Below are 17956 nucleotides of genomic sequence, written 5' to 3'. Positions count from 1 at the left end.
CTCGATCCCAGGACCCTGGTATCATGCCCTGAGCCGAAGGCAGACACTTAACTGACTGAGCCACCCAGGTATCCGTGTATCCCATAGATCTTATAAATAAGTTGAGAAACTAGACACACAATGAAACATGATGAGGAAAAGGAAAGTCTTTTTAAGAAACTGCACAATACTGGATTAAATAATTACCGTGTGCACGCTACAAGCAAGGCCCTGGGTTGGGGCTCCAGGGAAGCTTTTACAGGTGGTCATGCCACTTGGGTCTCAAGCCAGGCATCCATTTTCCTTGCTTCAGATTGTGTGCTGCCAAATGCAGTGGCTAGGGTTAACTGACTCCAGTACACATTTTCTTTAGTGGTTCCCTTTTTCATTCTAGATATGCCTGGGCTAGACATTTCCCATTCTTTTCAATCCACTTGCTCACTCTTCTGGTTCTACACAACAGATCTAGTATCTTATTTCGCTGAATTGTGAAAAGACAACCGAAGTGAAATTCTACAATATAAAATGGCTGACTTGATATGTGAAGCTTTCCCTTTGCCAGCCTTCAAATATCCCCACATTCATTCATTCATTAAATAGTAACACTGAACACCTATTATCTACTACTCCAAATATATAATTTCATTTTCTAGTCTGATGTTAGATTATATATTCTTTTAGATTAGTTAATTATTGATTCAGAGGATGACTGGGTTGTAAAAACATTTGTATCATCTAATTTACCCCTCTGATTTATGTACAAGGAAATTAAAACCTGGATAAGATACTCAAGATTCAAAAAGAAGTTTGTTATAAAAGTCCAAACTAAAACCTAAGTTTCATTATCATTATGCTTTGTTAAGGAAGTTGGTTGCATTGCCTACCTGTGTCCATATATGTATCTGAGCAACATTAAAACTTTGTTCTCTGAACCTCTAATACAATTATCAACCAGAAGAGCACTGGGATAATGGAGAGTAAGCAGCTAATCTGCGCTTTTGTGATGGGGAAACAAAAATCCAATCAGAATGAAAACCATTAAAACCTAGCCTATAACAGTAGCACCTAAAATAATCCATATTTCTAAATCTCAGTCTCCATTTCCTGAGCTCCTCAAAGCCACTATACCTTAATGCAAGTTTGCTGAGTGGCTGCTATATTGCTATCCTCAAAACTTTTGCTATCCAAACACAATATATCAGCATGAATGTACTCAGAGCTCCTGCTGTGTACACTCAGACACAAAGGGAGGAGGATACTCCACTCATGCAGGAGGACAACTAATTTCATAAGGAGGTTATCAAGGTTTTAACTGAAGGGCTTTGACCACTCCTTCCTGGGTTATGACTTAGCCTCATTGTCTATGGTCATGGATCCCACCCTCTGAGCCACACATCCTTTGAAATGAGGTGACCTCATTTTCAGACACAGCTCCTGAAAGTAGATGTCATGTATAGAAGATTATCTACCTCCAAGAGATTAGAAATATCATTTCTCGGCTACAGACTCTTAAATCTTGAATGATATTTCCTGGATATTAGAATCAGGTATTCCTAGGTCTCTGAAACATAACATTTTTCCTTTTCCAAATTTTATCATAAAAATTTTCAAACCTACAGACAAATTGAAAGAACAGCAAAATGAACACCTGTATGACAATGACAAAATTAAACAAGCATTGGGGCGCCTACGTGGTTCAGTAGGTTAAGGGACTGATTCTTGATTTTGGCTCAGGCCATGATCTCTTGTGAGATCGAGCCCTGTGCTGGGCTCTGCACTGGGCGTAGAGCCTGCTTAAGGTTCTCTTTCTCCCTCTCCCTCTGCCCATCCCCTCCTTCTCCTTTTCTAAAACAAAAAGAAAAATTAAACAAGCATTAATATTTTGCATACTACTTTCTCCTTCTTATGTTTTAATACCTGAACATTTCACTAAAGTAAGCCCTACAAAAGAAGCTTTCCCAGATCCTCTGAATGTTCTCTTCCTGCCAATGTGTGTGGATCTCAATGGGAGAGGAGTTTAAGGGTAAGTAGGAAAAGAGACTTTATGAAATCAACCTTAGCAATGGTAATTTTAATTGAATTCCTTTTACTTATACACTGCAAATGAACCTGGAGTTGAGAAGAGAATATGTGGTCTGCATTAAATTTCTAGCCATGGAACAAACATTCTATGATCAATCAGTAAAAACTGGAATAGGATACTTGTAAATTTCCTGAAAAACCTTGTTATCAGTTTCAAAGTCAGAATTAACAATACACCTGATAGAATGATTACAATTCATGCACCTTCTCTGTCTAGTAGTGTTAATTTCGTACATGTCAGATGTGTTCAAATCCTTTGTTGGAAGAGGGTATAGGAGAGCGATGATTTCCTATTGTAAATCTGAGTTACAGCAGTGTCATATAGTCAGTCTTAATGATAAGAATGAACAGTCATCAATGTTTTTGTCTGATTATGTAATTATATAACGAAGCCATATTTATCATCTATATTGGTCTTCTCTTTTCTTCTCAATTCCAAAGACATCCTGATTGTTGACTTTCCCATCCATTCAACTTTGCATATATGAATTTAGAATTGACAAACTTTACTGAACATATTTATGGTGTAGGTGCTTTGTCAGTGCTGGGTATACCAAGGAGAATACAACTTGTTCTCTGCTTTCAAGGTGGGTGTTCCACGGAAATGGGAAGAGCTCAGGGTAATTTCTGCATGACTGCTGTGCAGATTAAATGATTTGCTGAGCAAATGCCTCCAGCACTGGTTCTAGTGTTTAGCCAAAACTTACCACTTGCCAGTCCTCCCCCTCATTCACTGCCGAGTGGGTGTTATTTCTACACCTCCTTCTGCCTTCTTCAGGATTCTGACCACTCTCTGTGCTTAACTCTTAAAAAGTGTGAACTACAGCCTCTTTTGAACCCCCATCTCCCACACAGCCTGCATGGTCACCCTCTTATCAAGGTCTTTGAGATTCTAAATGTTTTATAGTTCATTCCAAGTGGTAACTTTAGCACAATGTATCCGCTAACACAATTCTTTCCATCAGTGCTCTCAAAGTCTACCACTTTGGTGGAATCTTTGCCGACACTGACAATTTCTCTCTCTGCTGTTTGTCTATTTTCTAAGACATGCATGTAAGCCTGCCCATATCCAATCTATCTCCTTACCTCCAGTGGCTGACAGAGTACACACATGCTTTCTCCGCGCCCACTCTCGCCCACTTTCCCTTGAGAGCCAAATGCCACTCTCTCTAAAAATATGATCAGCAAAGAAGCTGGTTCATAAGCACCTAAGACAATGTGCCAGTCACACACACTGAATATATCAGACAATGAAAACAAGACATGACAGATAAGAAAAATGTGGAAGTGAGAAGCATCCCAGTGGCTCTGAACTTGGATCTGAGTTCAATTCTCATCTTTGTAGCTTACTTGCTTTGTGATTTTAAATGTCAACCTCAGTTTCCTCATTTGAAAATAAAGATCATAACAGTTTAACTTAGGAAGCTGTTGTAAGGATTAACTGTAACAATGCATGGAAAAAATTTAAGTCAATATCTGACCCTTATCCCCTAATGAATGAATAATACTATTGTTACTACCATCATTATTATAAGATAACCACACATGTGTGTAAAACAGAACTGATCAGAGATATCTGAATGTTTTAGAATTTAGAGTTTCTTTGCAATAACACAGAGGAATCCTTTATACTTAATAATGTAATTTTTCAGAGTAAGATAGATATCTTTTTTCTCCATTTTCTTTTAGGAAACCATCTATTGCTTCAAATACAAAATAATCTTTAAAAGAAGAAACTGTCTTATTTTACAATTCATCCTCACCTTAACAGCAGAGCATCACAATTACTTTCCGACACAACAGTACATTGAATAGTGTAAATTTATTATTAATAAACATGGGATAACAAATTTATTTATTTGCAAGTCTGATTGCTCCTTGGAGGGTAAGAAGGCACAAAAGCTTTCCTGTCATCAAAGGACCAGACCCAATTCACGCAGCTTAGGAGCAATTTATGAAACAGAGCATCTGCCATGCTCAAACAAGTCTTCAGCATTCAATTTTTTTTTTCCATTTTAAGGAAGCCTTATATCTCAGCTATTTTGATTGTTTATCCTTACTCCTTAAACAAAGTAGCTTTAGGATCAGCAGCTGATATTAGAAGATAATTCAGAAAAACTTATTCTTAGCTAGGGCTAAGTCCCTTTGTAAACATGTTCCCCTAAGCTTTCAGATGTCTACTGGATAGGAGATTTAACTGCTTATGACAGAATTGAAGGAGGAATAAGGAAAACAGCACAGAATTTCCCTCCAATAAAAATCAATAACTATTTCATTCAGGAAAAGTTCAATTTTGAAATGGACACTACAAACCTGAGGCCATAAAGAACCGTCCCATCTGGATGCAGGCGGATCATGCGGTTCTTGACGGTCACTCCGTGTACAAATGACTTCTTATCATTCAGGAAGTAGGTATCAGGCACCCAGAGCTGATCTGCCACTCTATTGTCCAGAGTCAAGTTTAAAGGTATTACATTATAGGACAGTCTCTTATCTCTCCAGGCTTGCTGGAAGTACATTGTCAAGGTATAATCCTGTAAATATGAAAAGAATATGGTTATTTTGTACCCAAATAGACTTGGGAGATAGGCAAACACTTTAGTATTCATAAGAAAAGAAAATATATACAACCACACACTAGAAATGTATACTATTCACATATAGGCAAATATTAATTTATTAAACCCTTTCTTACTGAACACCCACTATGTGTCTGTCAGGCACCATGGCAGGCACTGTAAATATGGAAATGAGGAGAGCATATCCTAGTGAAATTTACTACATATTATCCAGGAAGAAAGACAGTAAGGAATAATTAGTGAACTAACTAGTCTTTCCCAAAGTGGGGTACTTATAATTGTTTTAGGTAGGATACAAATACAATTGTAAAAAAGCGGTTAATTTGTTATAGTAGTAATTGTCAGAGTTTGTCAAGGAGAATCCTAACCAGTCTAATCAAGGTGGATTTCCCAGGAGAGGTGACATTTACACTGAGACTTATGTAGCTTCTTACCTAAACAATATTAGCTCAGTCAGTATTTCATGAGAATTTTAATCCCAGGATTCTGAATCATCAGGAGGCTCTTAGCTTTTGAGAAACAATGAGTTGTTACAAAGAGAGCACTGGCCTTGGGGTCCCAGATCTGGCATTTCTCAATTGTTTATAGCATGTAAATTTATACAACTTCTTTTGCTTAAGTTCCATTAACTATAAATGGGACTTCTAATACATACCTGATCTAAGCAGAAGATTGTTATGACAAACGTACAACTCAAATGCAATTTGTAAATTACAAAAAGCTATATATTATGAATAAACCATTTACATATATATTGCGACATGTTTTATCCATTAGAGGCCTATGGGTACAATGTAATTGCTCCTTCACCCTCATTTGAATGACTTAATGAAAGACCAAATATTCATTTCAAAAGATAATTACCATTCTATTTTAAAATCAGTTCACAATGCTCTACTTGAGAGCTTTTGAAAAAACCAGAATCATGTATTAATCATCTCTGCAACCTGAGAGCTAGCACAGTCCTAGGCACAAATAGTGAATGAATGAATGAATGAATGAATATCCAATAAGGTCCATCTACTGGATTTCTGTACGTATCTGCATACTTTTGTATAAGATACACAACTCAATCTCTGTGAAGTCCCTAAGTTTTTCCAAACCTTATTGAGATTTATACATCCTAACTTGGTTATGTAATTCTAAAATATAACTTGTAAAATATTACCTGCTAAAAACATTGAACAGTTTTAATAGGAAAAGTATACACAAACAAGGAATCATGGAACACTACATCAAAAACTAATGATGTAACGTATGGTGATTACATAATATGATAAAATAAATTTAAAAATTTGATTATTATCTCTATTAGAAGATAAAGTTATTTATGCTTCTTTGATCATAAACCCTGTTAAGATTTCGGGGAGATACATACTGCTTGGAAGGCGCTGGAATTTATCAGTCAGCTGAGATGTGTTTGGACACAGAAACTGTATTCTCTTTGGGGCTAAATAAATGGTATCACTGTGATAACCAGAACCGTATGTTAATTCCTGTTATTTGTCAGCAAGGCAGAGCCTGCTAAGAAATGTACCCAGACAGACCCTAGTAAGTCTGCTGTCACATCAATTTTCATTTCATTTATTTTTAAATGACACATCAAATGACACTGTCAAGAGTAGAAGAAACTCCTGAATCTAAATAAATGTTATTGGACTTAAGAAGAAAGAGTGGTTCTGTGTTCCATCCTCTCTCCCAAGTCTCCATCCACCCAAGATAAATCCACTGACCATTCACATAAAAAAGTAAATCCTTTACATTTAACAACCCCACATTTGGGAAGTTGTCTCACAAATGGTTTATTCAAACTGAAAAAACAAAAACAAACAAAAATAAAAACAAATAAATAACTTCTGGATGCTTCTCAATCCATGGCATTACCATGCAAGAAGGACTTAGATAATCATAACTAAAACCAATTGACTTTGAATGTTGAAAAAGATGCAGTAAGCCCACGACAGGCTATTTTTCTAATTACAATGAAATATCTTGGAAATAATTTTTAAAAAAAGAAAAAAAAACCTACCTAAGGACTATGCAAAGTAAGAATAGTATGTAGATTGGGGAGGGAATCAAAATGTGAAGAAAGACCATTCCATTGGTGAGTTTATTGTTTTATTTTTTTCTCCCTCTTTTATCTCATTAAACACAAACACACAAAAAACCCAAAACAAATAAATGGAGAGATATACCATGTTCCTGGATTTGAAAAGTATTGTTAAGATGTCAATCTCCCCAAACCAATCTATAGATAAAAGAACAAACTTTTGATATATGCAACATGATCAATATTTTTCAAATACAGAATATTAAGTAAAAGAAGCCAGATTCAAAAGGATATATATTATAGGACTCCATTTATACAACATTCTATAAAAGGTAAAACTATAGGGGCAAAGAACATATTAGTAGTTCCCTGGGATTCAAGATGGGGAAAAGTTTGACTACAAAAGGCCAGCATAAGGGAATGATTTGGGATAGTAGAATTGTCCTGCATCCTAATTGCAGTGGTGGTTACATGACTAGGCATTTGTCAAAAGTCATGGAACTGTACACCAGAATGAGTGTATTTTTTATGTAAGTAAATTTAAAAAGATGAAATTTAAAACGCTTAAAGAAAACATAGTCTGTAGGGTCAGACACACCCAGGTTCATATCCTAGAAATTTTCATTTCTGTTGTGACCTTGGGTGAATCCTCTCATATTTCTGCACCTGCTTTCAACTTGGAAGAATAACTAAAGTTAATTAACTTAGAAATTGGGGTAAACAAAACTGCTTTGACATCTGTGGAGAAAAGCAGACTAATGCTACAAAATAAGTCTCTTCTGTGCATACTGGGGGGGGGGGGGACAAACAGTCCCATCAGGATGGGCTGAAAAGACTCCCACTAAACAGTTATAAGCTAACAATTCCTCACTGGTGTGATAAAGCAGCTGGACTAGGCAGCCCCTAAGGCTGCTTCTAGGAATAAAATAATTCTATTCTGAGAAATGTTTTACTAACTTTGTGTTCAAATGCATGTTGTCACTTTAAAATCTTTTAAATGTCTAAAATATTTCTTATATTTGTTTTTTGCTATCTTTGTAATTTGTTTTCTAATAACCAAGATTCAAGTTTTTCCTGTTTTTTTGGCTTAGTCTTCTAGAAAATTATCATATGAAATAATTTCCATGTATTATTAACTGTTTTAAGTTTATTATTTTGCAAATTGCCTATTCATGCTCTTTGAACATTTTTCTGCTTGAGTGTTTACTGCTTGCTATTGGATATTTCAAGATAGATATATTTGCAGATATATATATAAGTAAATGATATAGGCATAGATACAGATAAAACATTCTTACTTTGCTATTTTCTTTTAAATATCTTTTTATATTTATCTTACTTTGTATTTTGAAACACACTAGTACAGAGTTTCACACAGCTTCCTCTAAAATTAACATTTTGCAAAACCATGGAACAATATCAAACCAGGATAGTAACATTAATGTAATACTATTAACTCAACTATAGACATTATTAGAACACCACCCATTTGTTCACTAAGGTCCTTTTACTGTTCTAGGATCTAATCCAAGATACCACCTTGCACTTAGTTTTTATGCTCCTTAGCCTCCTTCAATCTGTGGCAGTTCCTCTTTGATGATGTTTATGCTTTCAAAGAATACCAGTCATTTATTTTGTTGAATGTCTCTCAGTTTGAGTTTGTCTGATGCATGCTTGTGATCAGATTGTTTATATTAGTTTGGGCAAGAATATCACCAAAGAAGCATTACATAAGGGGTACATGAATGATGTCCATATATCTCATTACTTGTGATATTAATCTTGAACAACTGATTAAGGTTGTATCTGCCAGGCTTCTTCACTGGGAAGTTAATGTTTTCCTTTGTAATAAATAAATCTCTTGGGGTAGACACTTTAGAACTGTCAAAGCAGTAAGATTATTAGGCTGCCTTCTATAATTACTATAATCATTTGCATGCTTTCCATATTTCTATTTCTCTTCATTCACCTCAACCTGAATTGATGTATTCAATCCATTGACAATGCTTAACTATTAAAAGACAAACCAAAAGATGTAAATGCCAACATAAGCCATTTAATGTGTTTTATTATTAAATAATGAGAACTATCTTCTTGAGGATCATTCTGTCTACCTCCTCCTTTCACAAACGAGTGGAATTGTTCTGGATCCTGCTCTCAGCTATAGACTTTCACTCTGTATGTACGGTGCAGTATCTTATCCTATCTCAAGCCTGCAGATTGCACTTTGTGGTCTATATTCATACATGTGCCTGATTTGCTGCTCCACTACAAAGCTTCAGCATTCTCTCTATCTTCATTTATCTCTATGGTTTTCCATATGCTTTTTTGTTCTCTGGAGGCCTCACCCTTTCTAATCAGTGGAGCTTTCCCTTTCTTTCAGAGCACGGCTATGAATGTGAGAAAAATTATAAATGTAATTACATCATTTCCCGATCCTTTTATGTCCTTTTTCTTAGTTTTTTGTTTGGGGTAACAGATAGTGGGGTAGGGGGCTGGTTTCACATGTGTTTACTCTGCCATCTGAGGACATAAAGACACCTAACAGTTAATTTTTCAATGACCAGGATTTAAGGCTTATTTTCATCAGTGATAATGTATGGGTTGTTTAATTTGCTTTACTTATTGGAACTACATTCTCTAAGCTTGACAATAACTGCTCTTTCTGTGCTAAAATATTGAGCTTTGGTGATTAATCTTTTTTCTTGAGATCTTCTAGATAATAGTTTTGCCTCCTAAATTAGATATTTTCAGAGAAAGTTCTCTCTCTCTCTCTGCTTAGGCTTTCATATTTTTAAAAGAAAATAAAATTTTTAGCTTTATCTTAGTTACGTCTTGCTGAAATAATAACTGTGCCTAATCTATTATCATCTGTTATTTTCCTTTAATGTATTATACTAGGTCAAAATTGAGGTTTTAAGCTAAGAATCTGAGTTTCTGTCTTTTGTAAGACAGAGCTAATTTTTTTTAAGGCAGTAAAATCTGTGATTTAGGAACTATGAGCACAAGTTTAATTTAATTTAAATATAATGCAAGTTTCATGTCAATAAAACTCCATGACAGTTTGTTCAACATAGCACATTTATCACTTTTATTATCATTCTGGGCATAGTCTTTTAATTTGGGGCATGTTTAGAAAAGTTTTTCATTGTTTCTGTTTGGAAATTCCATTTTCAAGAAATGTCACACAAGAGTTTGAATTCAAAGATTAGGATGCCAAATTATTCCCCTAATTAATAACTTCTGTTTTTACCTCTTAATGAAAGAAAAGACTTTAGATCTGATGTTGAAATTAATACTTAATTAAATACCATAGGAAGACACAGTAAGTACATAGTAAGTGCATTCTCAACATCTTAAGTTGTCACCTCCTTGAGAGCAAAGAATGTTTCTTATTCCTGTGTACGTAGACAATATTGTGCATACTTTCTGGTAAACAGTAGAACTACCATTGCTGGTTAAATGGTACAGATTTCCTTGTGAATATGTGGGAATATGTATAGAGGTCTAAATTGTGTATATCTTTTGCTCTGATATTTACATTCCTAGAGATATTTGTAGATAATAAGCAGTATGTTTTGACAACTTTATCTACAATTACCAAAAGTCTCTTCCTTTTCTGTCTCCAGGACTAAGAGTTTAGTTTAAATCACCACCATTTGTGAGTGACTATAATGCCACTGTTACCGTCTCATTGCTTATAACCCTTGCCTTCACAGAACAGTAGAAACATAAAGCAGTTCATGTCTCCCTTGGTTAATATCATCTGGATGCTTTTCACTGCACTTAGAATAAAACCCAAACTTACTACCATGGCCTTAAAGGTCCTACATGACCTGGACTCTGCATGCCTCTCAGATCTCACCTCCTACGACCTCATTTCTTCACTCACTTCAACTCACTAAGCTCATCTACTTAAGCCTTTTCTCTGTTTCACAAATACCCCCCAAGCTCCTACAGCCTTACAAACTTTGTCTTAACAATCGACTAACAGGAAAAGCTATGTACTTGAGTGTAATTGGCTCTTCCTTGGGACTCAGAGCTCAACTCAAAGATCAAACCTACTCAGTAGACCCTTCCCTGACCATCTTACTCTCAACCCCAGAAGTCCTATCACATATTCCATTTTTATTATGTTTATAGCACCGACCATTTTTTTCAACTAGTCCTATTTATTTATTGGCTTACTTTATTTTTCATCTCTCCCAAGTAGAAGGTACATTCCATGAAAATATGAAGCTTTCTTGAACTTGTTTATCACTATGTTCTCATGTCTAAAAAAGAGTTTAGCAGAGTAGCAATACAAGAACTATCTATTGAAAGATGTGAAAGACTGAATGAAAGACAATGCACAGACATTTATCTCCCCAAAATACTTATTTCTCTATTAGCAAAAAAAAGAAATTAATAAAGACCATCAGCATGGAACTGAATAACTACAATATAGTACAAACATATAATGGAATACATGCTAGAATTAAAAATAACATTGTAAAAATATTTACGGACATGAATAGATGTTCTTAAGATATTATTATGTATTATTGTTTTTTAAAGAATACTGCAAAACAATATGCACAATATGATCCCATTTTGAAATATATAAATACATATCAGAAAAGGTGTCTAAAAGAAAATATAAATATTAACAGTGCTATCTCTGTATCATAACATGACAAGAGATTTTTAATTCTTTTTGTAATCTGGATTATTTTGTTTTATAAATATAAATTACTTCTTTTTTGCTTTTATTCAAATTCAGGTTAGTTAACATATAGTGAGTGTACTATTAATTTCGGGGTAGAATTTAGTGATTCATCAGTTACATATAACACCCAATCCTCATTATATCAAGTGCCCTCCTTAATATCCATCACCCAGTTACCCCAGCCCTTCCAGCAACCCTCAGTTTGTTTCCTTAACAATCTCTTATAGTTTGTTTCCCTCTCTGTTTTTATCCTATTTTATTTTTCCTTCCCTTCTCCTATGTTCATCTGTTTTGTTTCTTAAATTCCACCTATGAGTGAATCCTATGGTATTTGTCTTTCTCTGACTTATTTCGCTTAGCATAATACCCTTTAGTTCCATCCACATCATTGCAAATGGCAAGAGTTCATTGTTTTTGATGGCTGAGTAATATTCCATTATATATATATATCACACTCACAACAAAAACTATATAAATAAATAATTCCTTGTTGAATTAAATTATAAAAATAGAATCTAATGTTAAAAATATGTCTTTAATTTCTGCATATTTTAGAGCTCAGCATAAAGGAAAAGGAAATATACTTACAGTCATAAATGAAAAATTCTCAGCCTTTTGGCTTGTTATTAACAAAACACACATCTCCTTTGTATTGATCAAGGGATTTTATCTAGAATCACACAAGAAGTAAGACCTTTAAGTGGTAAACCATTTTTCCATCCCAGGGAAATTCACAGCTAAGCCATCATTGAGAAGTGAAAATCCATCCCTAATTTTCCCCCTAAATACCAAAAGAGGAGATCCCAGATTCTTCCTCTGACAGTAATATCAGTCTTCTTCATACTAATCACTAGGAAATTTCATTTTATTATTAATGTAAAGGCTTCATATCTGTTCCTTGTTTAATATTCAGAGGAGATGAACACATACACACACACACACACACACACACACACACACACACACACACACCACCCTCTATACTGCAATGGGAGTTTGAGTCAATGGATTCTTCCAAAAAGCTTTCAAAGAGACTTCATTGTTTGTAAATTCCAAACTCTTCTTTGAGGTCTGTTCTACTCACTTCATCTCTCTGCATCTCTGTTTCCTCATCCAAAGTGAACAGAAATTAAGAGCTTCAGAGTTTTCAGTTTTGAGTTTCAGATGTTCTAGGATTCTGTGTCACTCCATTTTTCTTCAACTAATCACTCTCCTGAACTTTTTGTTTCAACTAAACTTTTCTACCTCCCCAAAGCATCCTTACTTTCCACTTTGCTTATTCTTTTGCCCGTACTTCCCTGTCTGCCTTCCCAAATCTGACCCATTTATGAGGACTTTCCCACTTCTCCCTCTGCAACCATCCACGTTCATCCTCTGAATCCTTTAATGCAGTGGTTTGTAGCATCCTAAGCATTGTTGAATTGAACTGTTACCTACTGTGATGTTAATTAGAGGAGGCGGGTAACCTCCCCAACTAAACTGTACTGTGTTTTACAAAGTCAGACACCATGCCCATCATTTCTTCACAACGTGACCTGAGCATCTTGTCTTTAACATAATTGATGCCTTATAAATATTTATTCATGGACACACTAAAATAAAGCTTGTTCTCACTTCTTCACTTGTCCTTATGGGTTTCAAATTTTGATTCTTTAACCACCCTTACTAATCATTACTCCTGAAACCACTAAGGAATTTGTTCTCCCCACCCACCGGCATTTGAGAGTGAGTTTTCATACTATCCCTTTCCCACATGTCTCCAATACCCTCAGAGCTACTGTTTTTTTTGTTTGTTTGTTTGTTTTGTTTTGTTTTTTGTTTTTTGTTTTTTTCAGTTTTTTATAGCTCCTCTAATTCTACTAGCAAAGTCCCCAGGGCTGAGAATGAGGATTTCTGAAGGACACAATTATCTGTCCAAAGCAGAAAGAACTCAGAGAGAAGTACAAATATTCCCACAAAGCCCTTTCCACATTCCTAGCTCTTTAAAATGCTCTCTGTTTTCCACATCTGAGCCCACAAATTGGTGATCCAATTATAGGTCATGGCAATATTTCCACATTTGCAACCTCCTAAACTAGAATGTAATGGAGTAAAACTCAGCCCCAACTTAATAGAAGCCATTACACCAGATGTTCAATTGCAGCATTTCAGAAGAAACACAAGGCTGCAGCTCTGACTAATTGCTAGAGACACATTCGGACATGAGAGCTGCACCTAAGATCACCCATAAGGGAAATCTAAGTTCAGAAGTGACTGATTATTTTCTTGTATGTGAAACTAAAATGCACATGGTCAAGACAATGAGCTCTTCCACTATTTTGCTTAGTTCACTTTGCATTTTATTACAGACTAACCTTCGCAGTGTTGATGAGACTAATTCCAAGGATGGATAAAAAACTGAGCCAGTATAACTGGTTATCTCTCCCTTTCTTACTATATTATGCACCCTCAGTAGGGAACTCAGTTCACCCTGAGATAATCAACATCAAAATTACACTTTGTATGTATGATTTGTTCCTTATCATTTTGTGCTTTTTTTCTTACTCAGTAAGTTTATCTCAAATTGCTTTAAAGTCTCCCCAATTTTAATACCAAACATTGACTGTAGGCTAACACTTTTTACATGCATTATCTCATTAATCATCATAACAGCCCTATAAGTTATGCATTGGATGGATTCACCATTTATTGCTGCTGTGAAATTTTGGGCATGCTACCTAACTTCCCTGAAACATCATGTTCTGTAAAACAAAGTAAATCATAGTCCCTATTAACAAATAAGTTCATTCAAGAAAAGTGATTAGTAGAATGCCTGGCTCAGATTAATTGTTCTATAAACTTTGCTGTTATTACCATCATTATTTTCATTATCTCCATTTTCCAGGTGAAAACATGGAGATGTGAGGGGCGCCTGGGTGGCTCAGTCAGTTAAGTGTCTGCTCTCGGCTCAGGTCATGATCCCAGGGTCCTAGGGTGGAGCCCCGTATTGGGCTCTCTGCTCAGCAGAGAGTCTGTTTCTCCCTCTCCCCCACCCCTCTCCCCAGCTCATGCACTCTCTCACTCTCTCTCTCTGTAATGAATAAATTAAAAAAATCTTAGAAAAAATAAAATGAAACATGGAGATGTGAGTCAATTTTCCAATGCCACTCAGTCAATAATTTTCTAAGTCATGATTTGGTTAGAGTAATCTCTGACCATGGAGCCCATGTTTTTAGTACTATAATGAGCTACCTCTAGAACACTGATCTTACTGCCAGTTTTGACTTTGAGTCATCATTTCCTAACATTGCTTCTATTCTACTCCACCCCCTCCAAAAAGTGAGGGAGGAAATTATATTTCTATCTATCTAGCTAGCTAGCTAGCTACAAATTAACATAGAAGAACAAAGAAACTAGAACAATCATGGGCATATATAAGTTATTTCTCGAGAGGAAAAGGTAAATGTTGATCCCTGAGAATTCTCTGGGATTTGAATACTAAAGTTGTGTATATATGCATATCTTTCTGAATAGACATACAGAGACCCAATTTTACATCAAATGTTGACTGTCTCAACTCCCTCTGACCCTGCAGAATGATTAAAATAGCTTTGGTTTTGGCAGAGTGTATACCTTACTACTGAGAAGCCCAAGGTAATCAGAGGCACTGTAGGGTACTATCTGTTGTATCACACTTACTCAGAAATTATTCAATTGGAAAACTATTTTCAGCAAACTAAAGCATGCTCAGCTTAGATAAAAGGGAGGGAAAATAGTAAGTGCTGTTAAGGATGTGGAGAAATTAGAACCCTTGTGTACTTTTTGTGGGAATGTAAAGTGAGGCAGTTGCTGTGGAAAAGAGTATGGTAGCTTTTCAAAATATTAAAAATAGAATTACTATATGATTCAGCAATCCCACTTCTGGATATATATCCAAAAATAATTGAAAGCAGGATCTGGAGATATTTGCACACCCATGTTCATAGTAGTATTACTCACAATAGCCAAGAGGTGAAAACAATCCAAATATCCATTAATGGATGGATAGTTAAACAAAATGTAGCATATACAATGGATTCTTTTTCCACCCTTTAAAGGAAGAAAATTCTGGTGCATGCTACAAAATGGATGAAACTTGCAGATATTATGCTAAGTGAAACAAGTCAGTCACAGAGAGACAGATAATGTATGACTCTGTTCATATGAGATATCTAAAGTGGTCAAATTCACAGAAACAGAAAAGATAATGGTGTTTTCTAAGGAGTGGGAGGAGAAAGAAAGGTAGAGATGTTTAATCAGTATAGTTTCAGTTTTGCAAGATGGAAAGAGTTCTGGAGACTGGTGACACGACAACATAAGTATACTTAATACTACTGAAATGTTCACTTACAAAAAGTATATTAAGGACACTTACTAGCTTAGTTACCATGTGCAAAAAATAAAGAATCATTTTATAAAGCAATCACTTCCTTTATAATTTTGGATTTGTGTAGATTTATTTAGTAAACCTTCCACTCTTTACATGGTATTTTGGAAAAATGTAAGACAAGCTGGAACTAACCTTTCTCCCTTTTTTTGCACAAATGCATTGAGTAAAAAAGTAATGTTATAAAGTCTTTGTTGCTATATGATACAGAAAGATCAGTTTGATCAAGTTAATAGGAAAAATTTTATTTGGAATACATAGATATATTTAAAATCTCCAAGGAGTTTTATTGCATTTATGGCTACTTGACATGACACTATTAAGTTATTTCTTAAAACTCACCTTGAATAACAGAAGTTACATACTTATCACCATTCTTTTTTTTCAAATCAAACAAATTCATTGAGTTATCATTGATGTAAATTACTATTTTTACCAGATATGACACATCTGATGGTTGGTCTTAAAAGTGATCTTTGAAATTACCAAGTTTCAAGAATTCATTTTCAGCCTGCATATTATTATTAAGTACATCAAAATGAAATTATTTACAAGATGCTTCTAGTGTTTTTTGATCTCCCATGGAGTTTTCTACAATGGTGCACTTATCTATCAGTTACAAAAGAATAACTTTGCAAGAGATTTTAGGGACAAGGGAATAGGCAAACACATATTTCCGCATAGATTTCCATGAGCATTTGTCATGATTGACTATAATGTATACTACATCATATTATGTGTTTTTTCAAATAAATTTGTCTTACCTTATTTATATATACTTGCAATCGGTAGAGCTCATCCTATCTTATTGGCTATTTTAGTTTTTCCTTCAATTCTAAGCAGTTGATTTTATAGGAAAAGAGAAAATTCTGAGGAAATGACAGAGACAGGAAGTGTTACGTAGACCCTTTTCAATATTTTAGATGCTTATTTTTGTTCTGTTTGGCATGAGATAGGCTCATTCTTTATGAAGCAGTAGCCTCTGAAGAGATCTGACAGTATTAAAAAGAAAGGACATTTTAAAATAAGTACACATCACTGCTTTCATACTTTTGACAAGCTTGTAGAAGCTGAGAAGGCCAATCTGCAGACCCAGGCTAGAACAAAGAGAATATGCTTAGTCATTGCTTCCAAGAGAATACCTGATGTGCTAAGATGAAACAGAAATGCATATGATCACTTTTGGAGGCAAAGCCAATTTAAAAAAAAAATGAGATGAAAGTGGCATTAGGCACAGCTTTGCCATTGCCCTGTCTGCATCAGATAGTCTTAATATCTACTGAATGCATCAACAGGCCAGAAGTTCTGAAGTTGAAGTGGCATCCTTCTTTCTTGTGAATATGACTACCCCCTACATATCTGCCTTCTGCAAGTGCAGAGTCAGAATTTGACAATCCTTTTAAAATTTTGCATCCCTAACACCCCACTCTAGTCCTGGCCCTGCATGATGTATAAGCATGTTTCTCAGATTTTTTTAAAAAATATACTTATTGGTTTTTATTATCATAAAACTGATTATAAAGATTTGAATACTACATAAACATTAGGATGAAGAAAATTTAAACAGCTCAAAATACCACTATTCAGAGTAACCACAAACACATTGGACTTTTTCTTCAGGTAATCTTCTCAGTGCAGTCCAAATATTACAAATTTATGGTCTTATCCTACACACACAGACACACACAAACACACACTTCAAAATCGTTACAACTTATCAAGCTAAGCCTAGGACTATTTTTTCCCAGTCCTCCCACCTCCTCTCTCCTCATTGTATTTTTGAAGCTATCAAATACAAGCCAGTACAATGTGTCACTTCCCGAACATAGTGGCCCTTTTTCATCCCTCCATGATCCCGGGAAATGACAGAGCCCCCAAATGGAAAGAACCAGAATGGCTGGGTCACAGCAAAAAGGAAAGCTGCCTGTTCAAAAAAGGAACATGTGCACTCATCTGTTCAATGAGTGAGAAATAAACTTCTATTATGTTAAGCCAGTTACAAAAGCTTGTTTTAGCCTAATCCTGCAGAAAGCATAGATGTTCATCTATTAAGTTCATGGATTGTGATAGGACTGGAGTTTCAATGACTAGATGACTTACTTCCTGTACAGTCTCCAACAAGATGAGTCCTGCAGTCTCTGCATACTGCAGAG

The 17956-nt window shown here is 35.2% G+C and overlaps 1 protein-coding gene across 3 annotated transcripts in view; it reads right to left on the bottom strand.

The window, feature by feature from the left end:
• The window catches only part of GABRB2 (gamma-aminobutyric acid type A receptor subunit beta2), a 253324-nt gene that overhangs the window by 164244 nt on the left and 71124 nt on the right, over nt 1-17956 (bottom strand). For all 3 annotated transcript variants that reach the window (XM_073890315.1, XM_025867088.2, XM_025867089.2), the window contains exon 5: nt 4375-4595. In XM_073890315.1, coding sequence (XP_073746416.1) covers nt 4375-4595 — 221 coding nt within the window. The remainder of the gene's footprint in view (nt 1-4374; nt 4596-17956) is intronic.

The sequence above is a fragment of the Callorhinus ursinus genome, unplaced genomic scaffold (assembly GCF_003265705.2).
Source record: "Callorhinus ursinus isolate GAN/ISIS: 27379988/994484 unplaced genomic scaffold, GSC_fseal_2.0 scaffold3, whole genome shotgun sequence".
NCBI classification, from domain to species: Eukaryota; Metazoa; Chordata; class Mammalia; order Carnivora; family Otariidae; genus Callorhinus; species Callorhinus ursinus.
The sequence above is the reverse complement of the archived record's forward strand: the minus strand, read 5'-3'. Positions and strand labels throughout refer to the sequence as shown.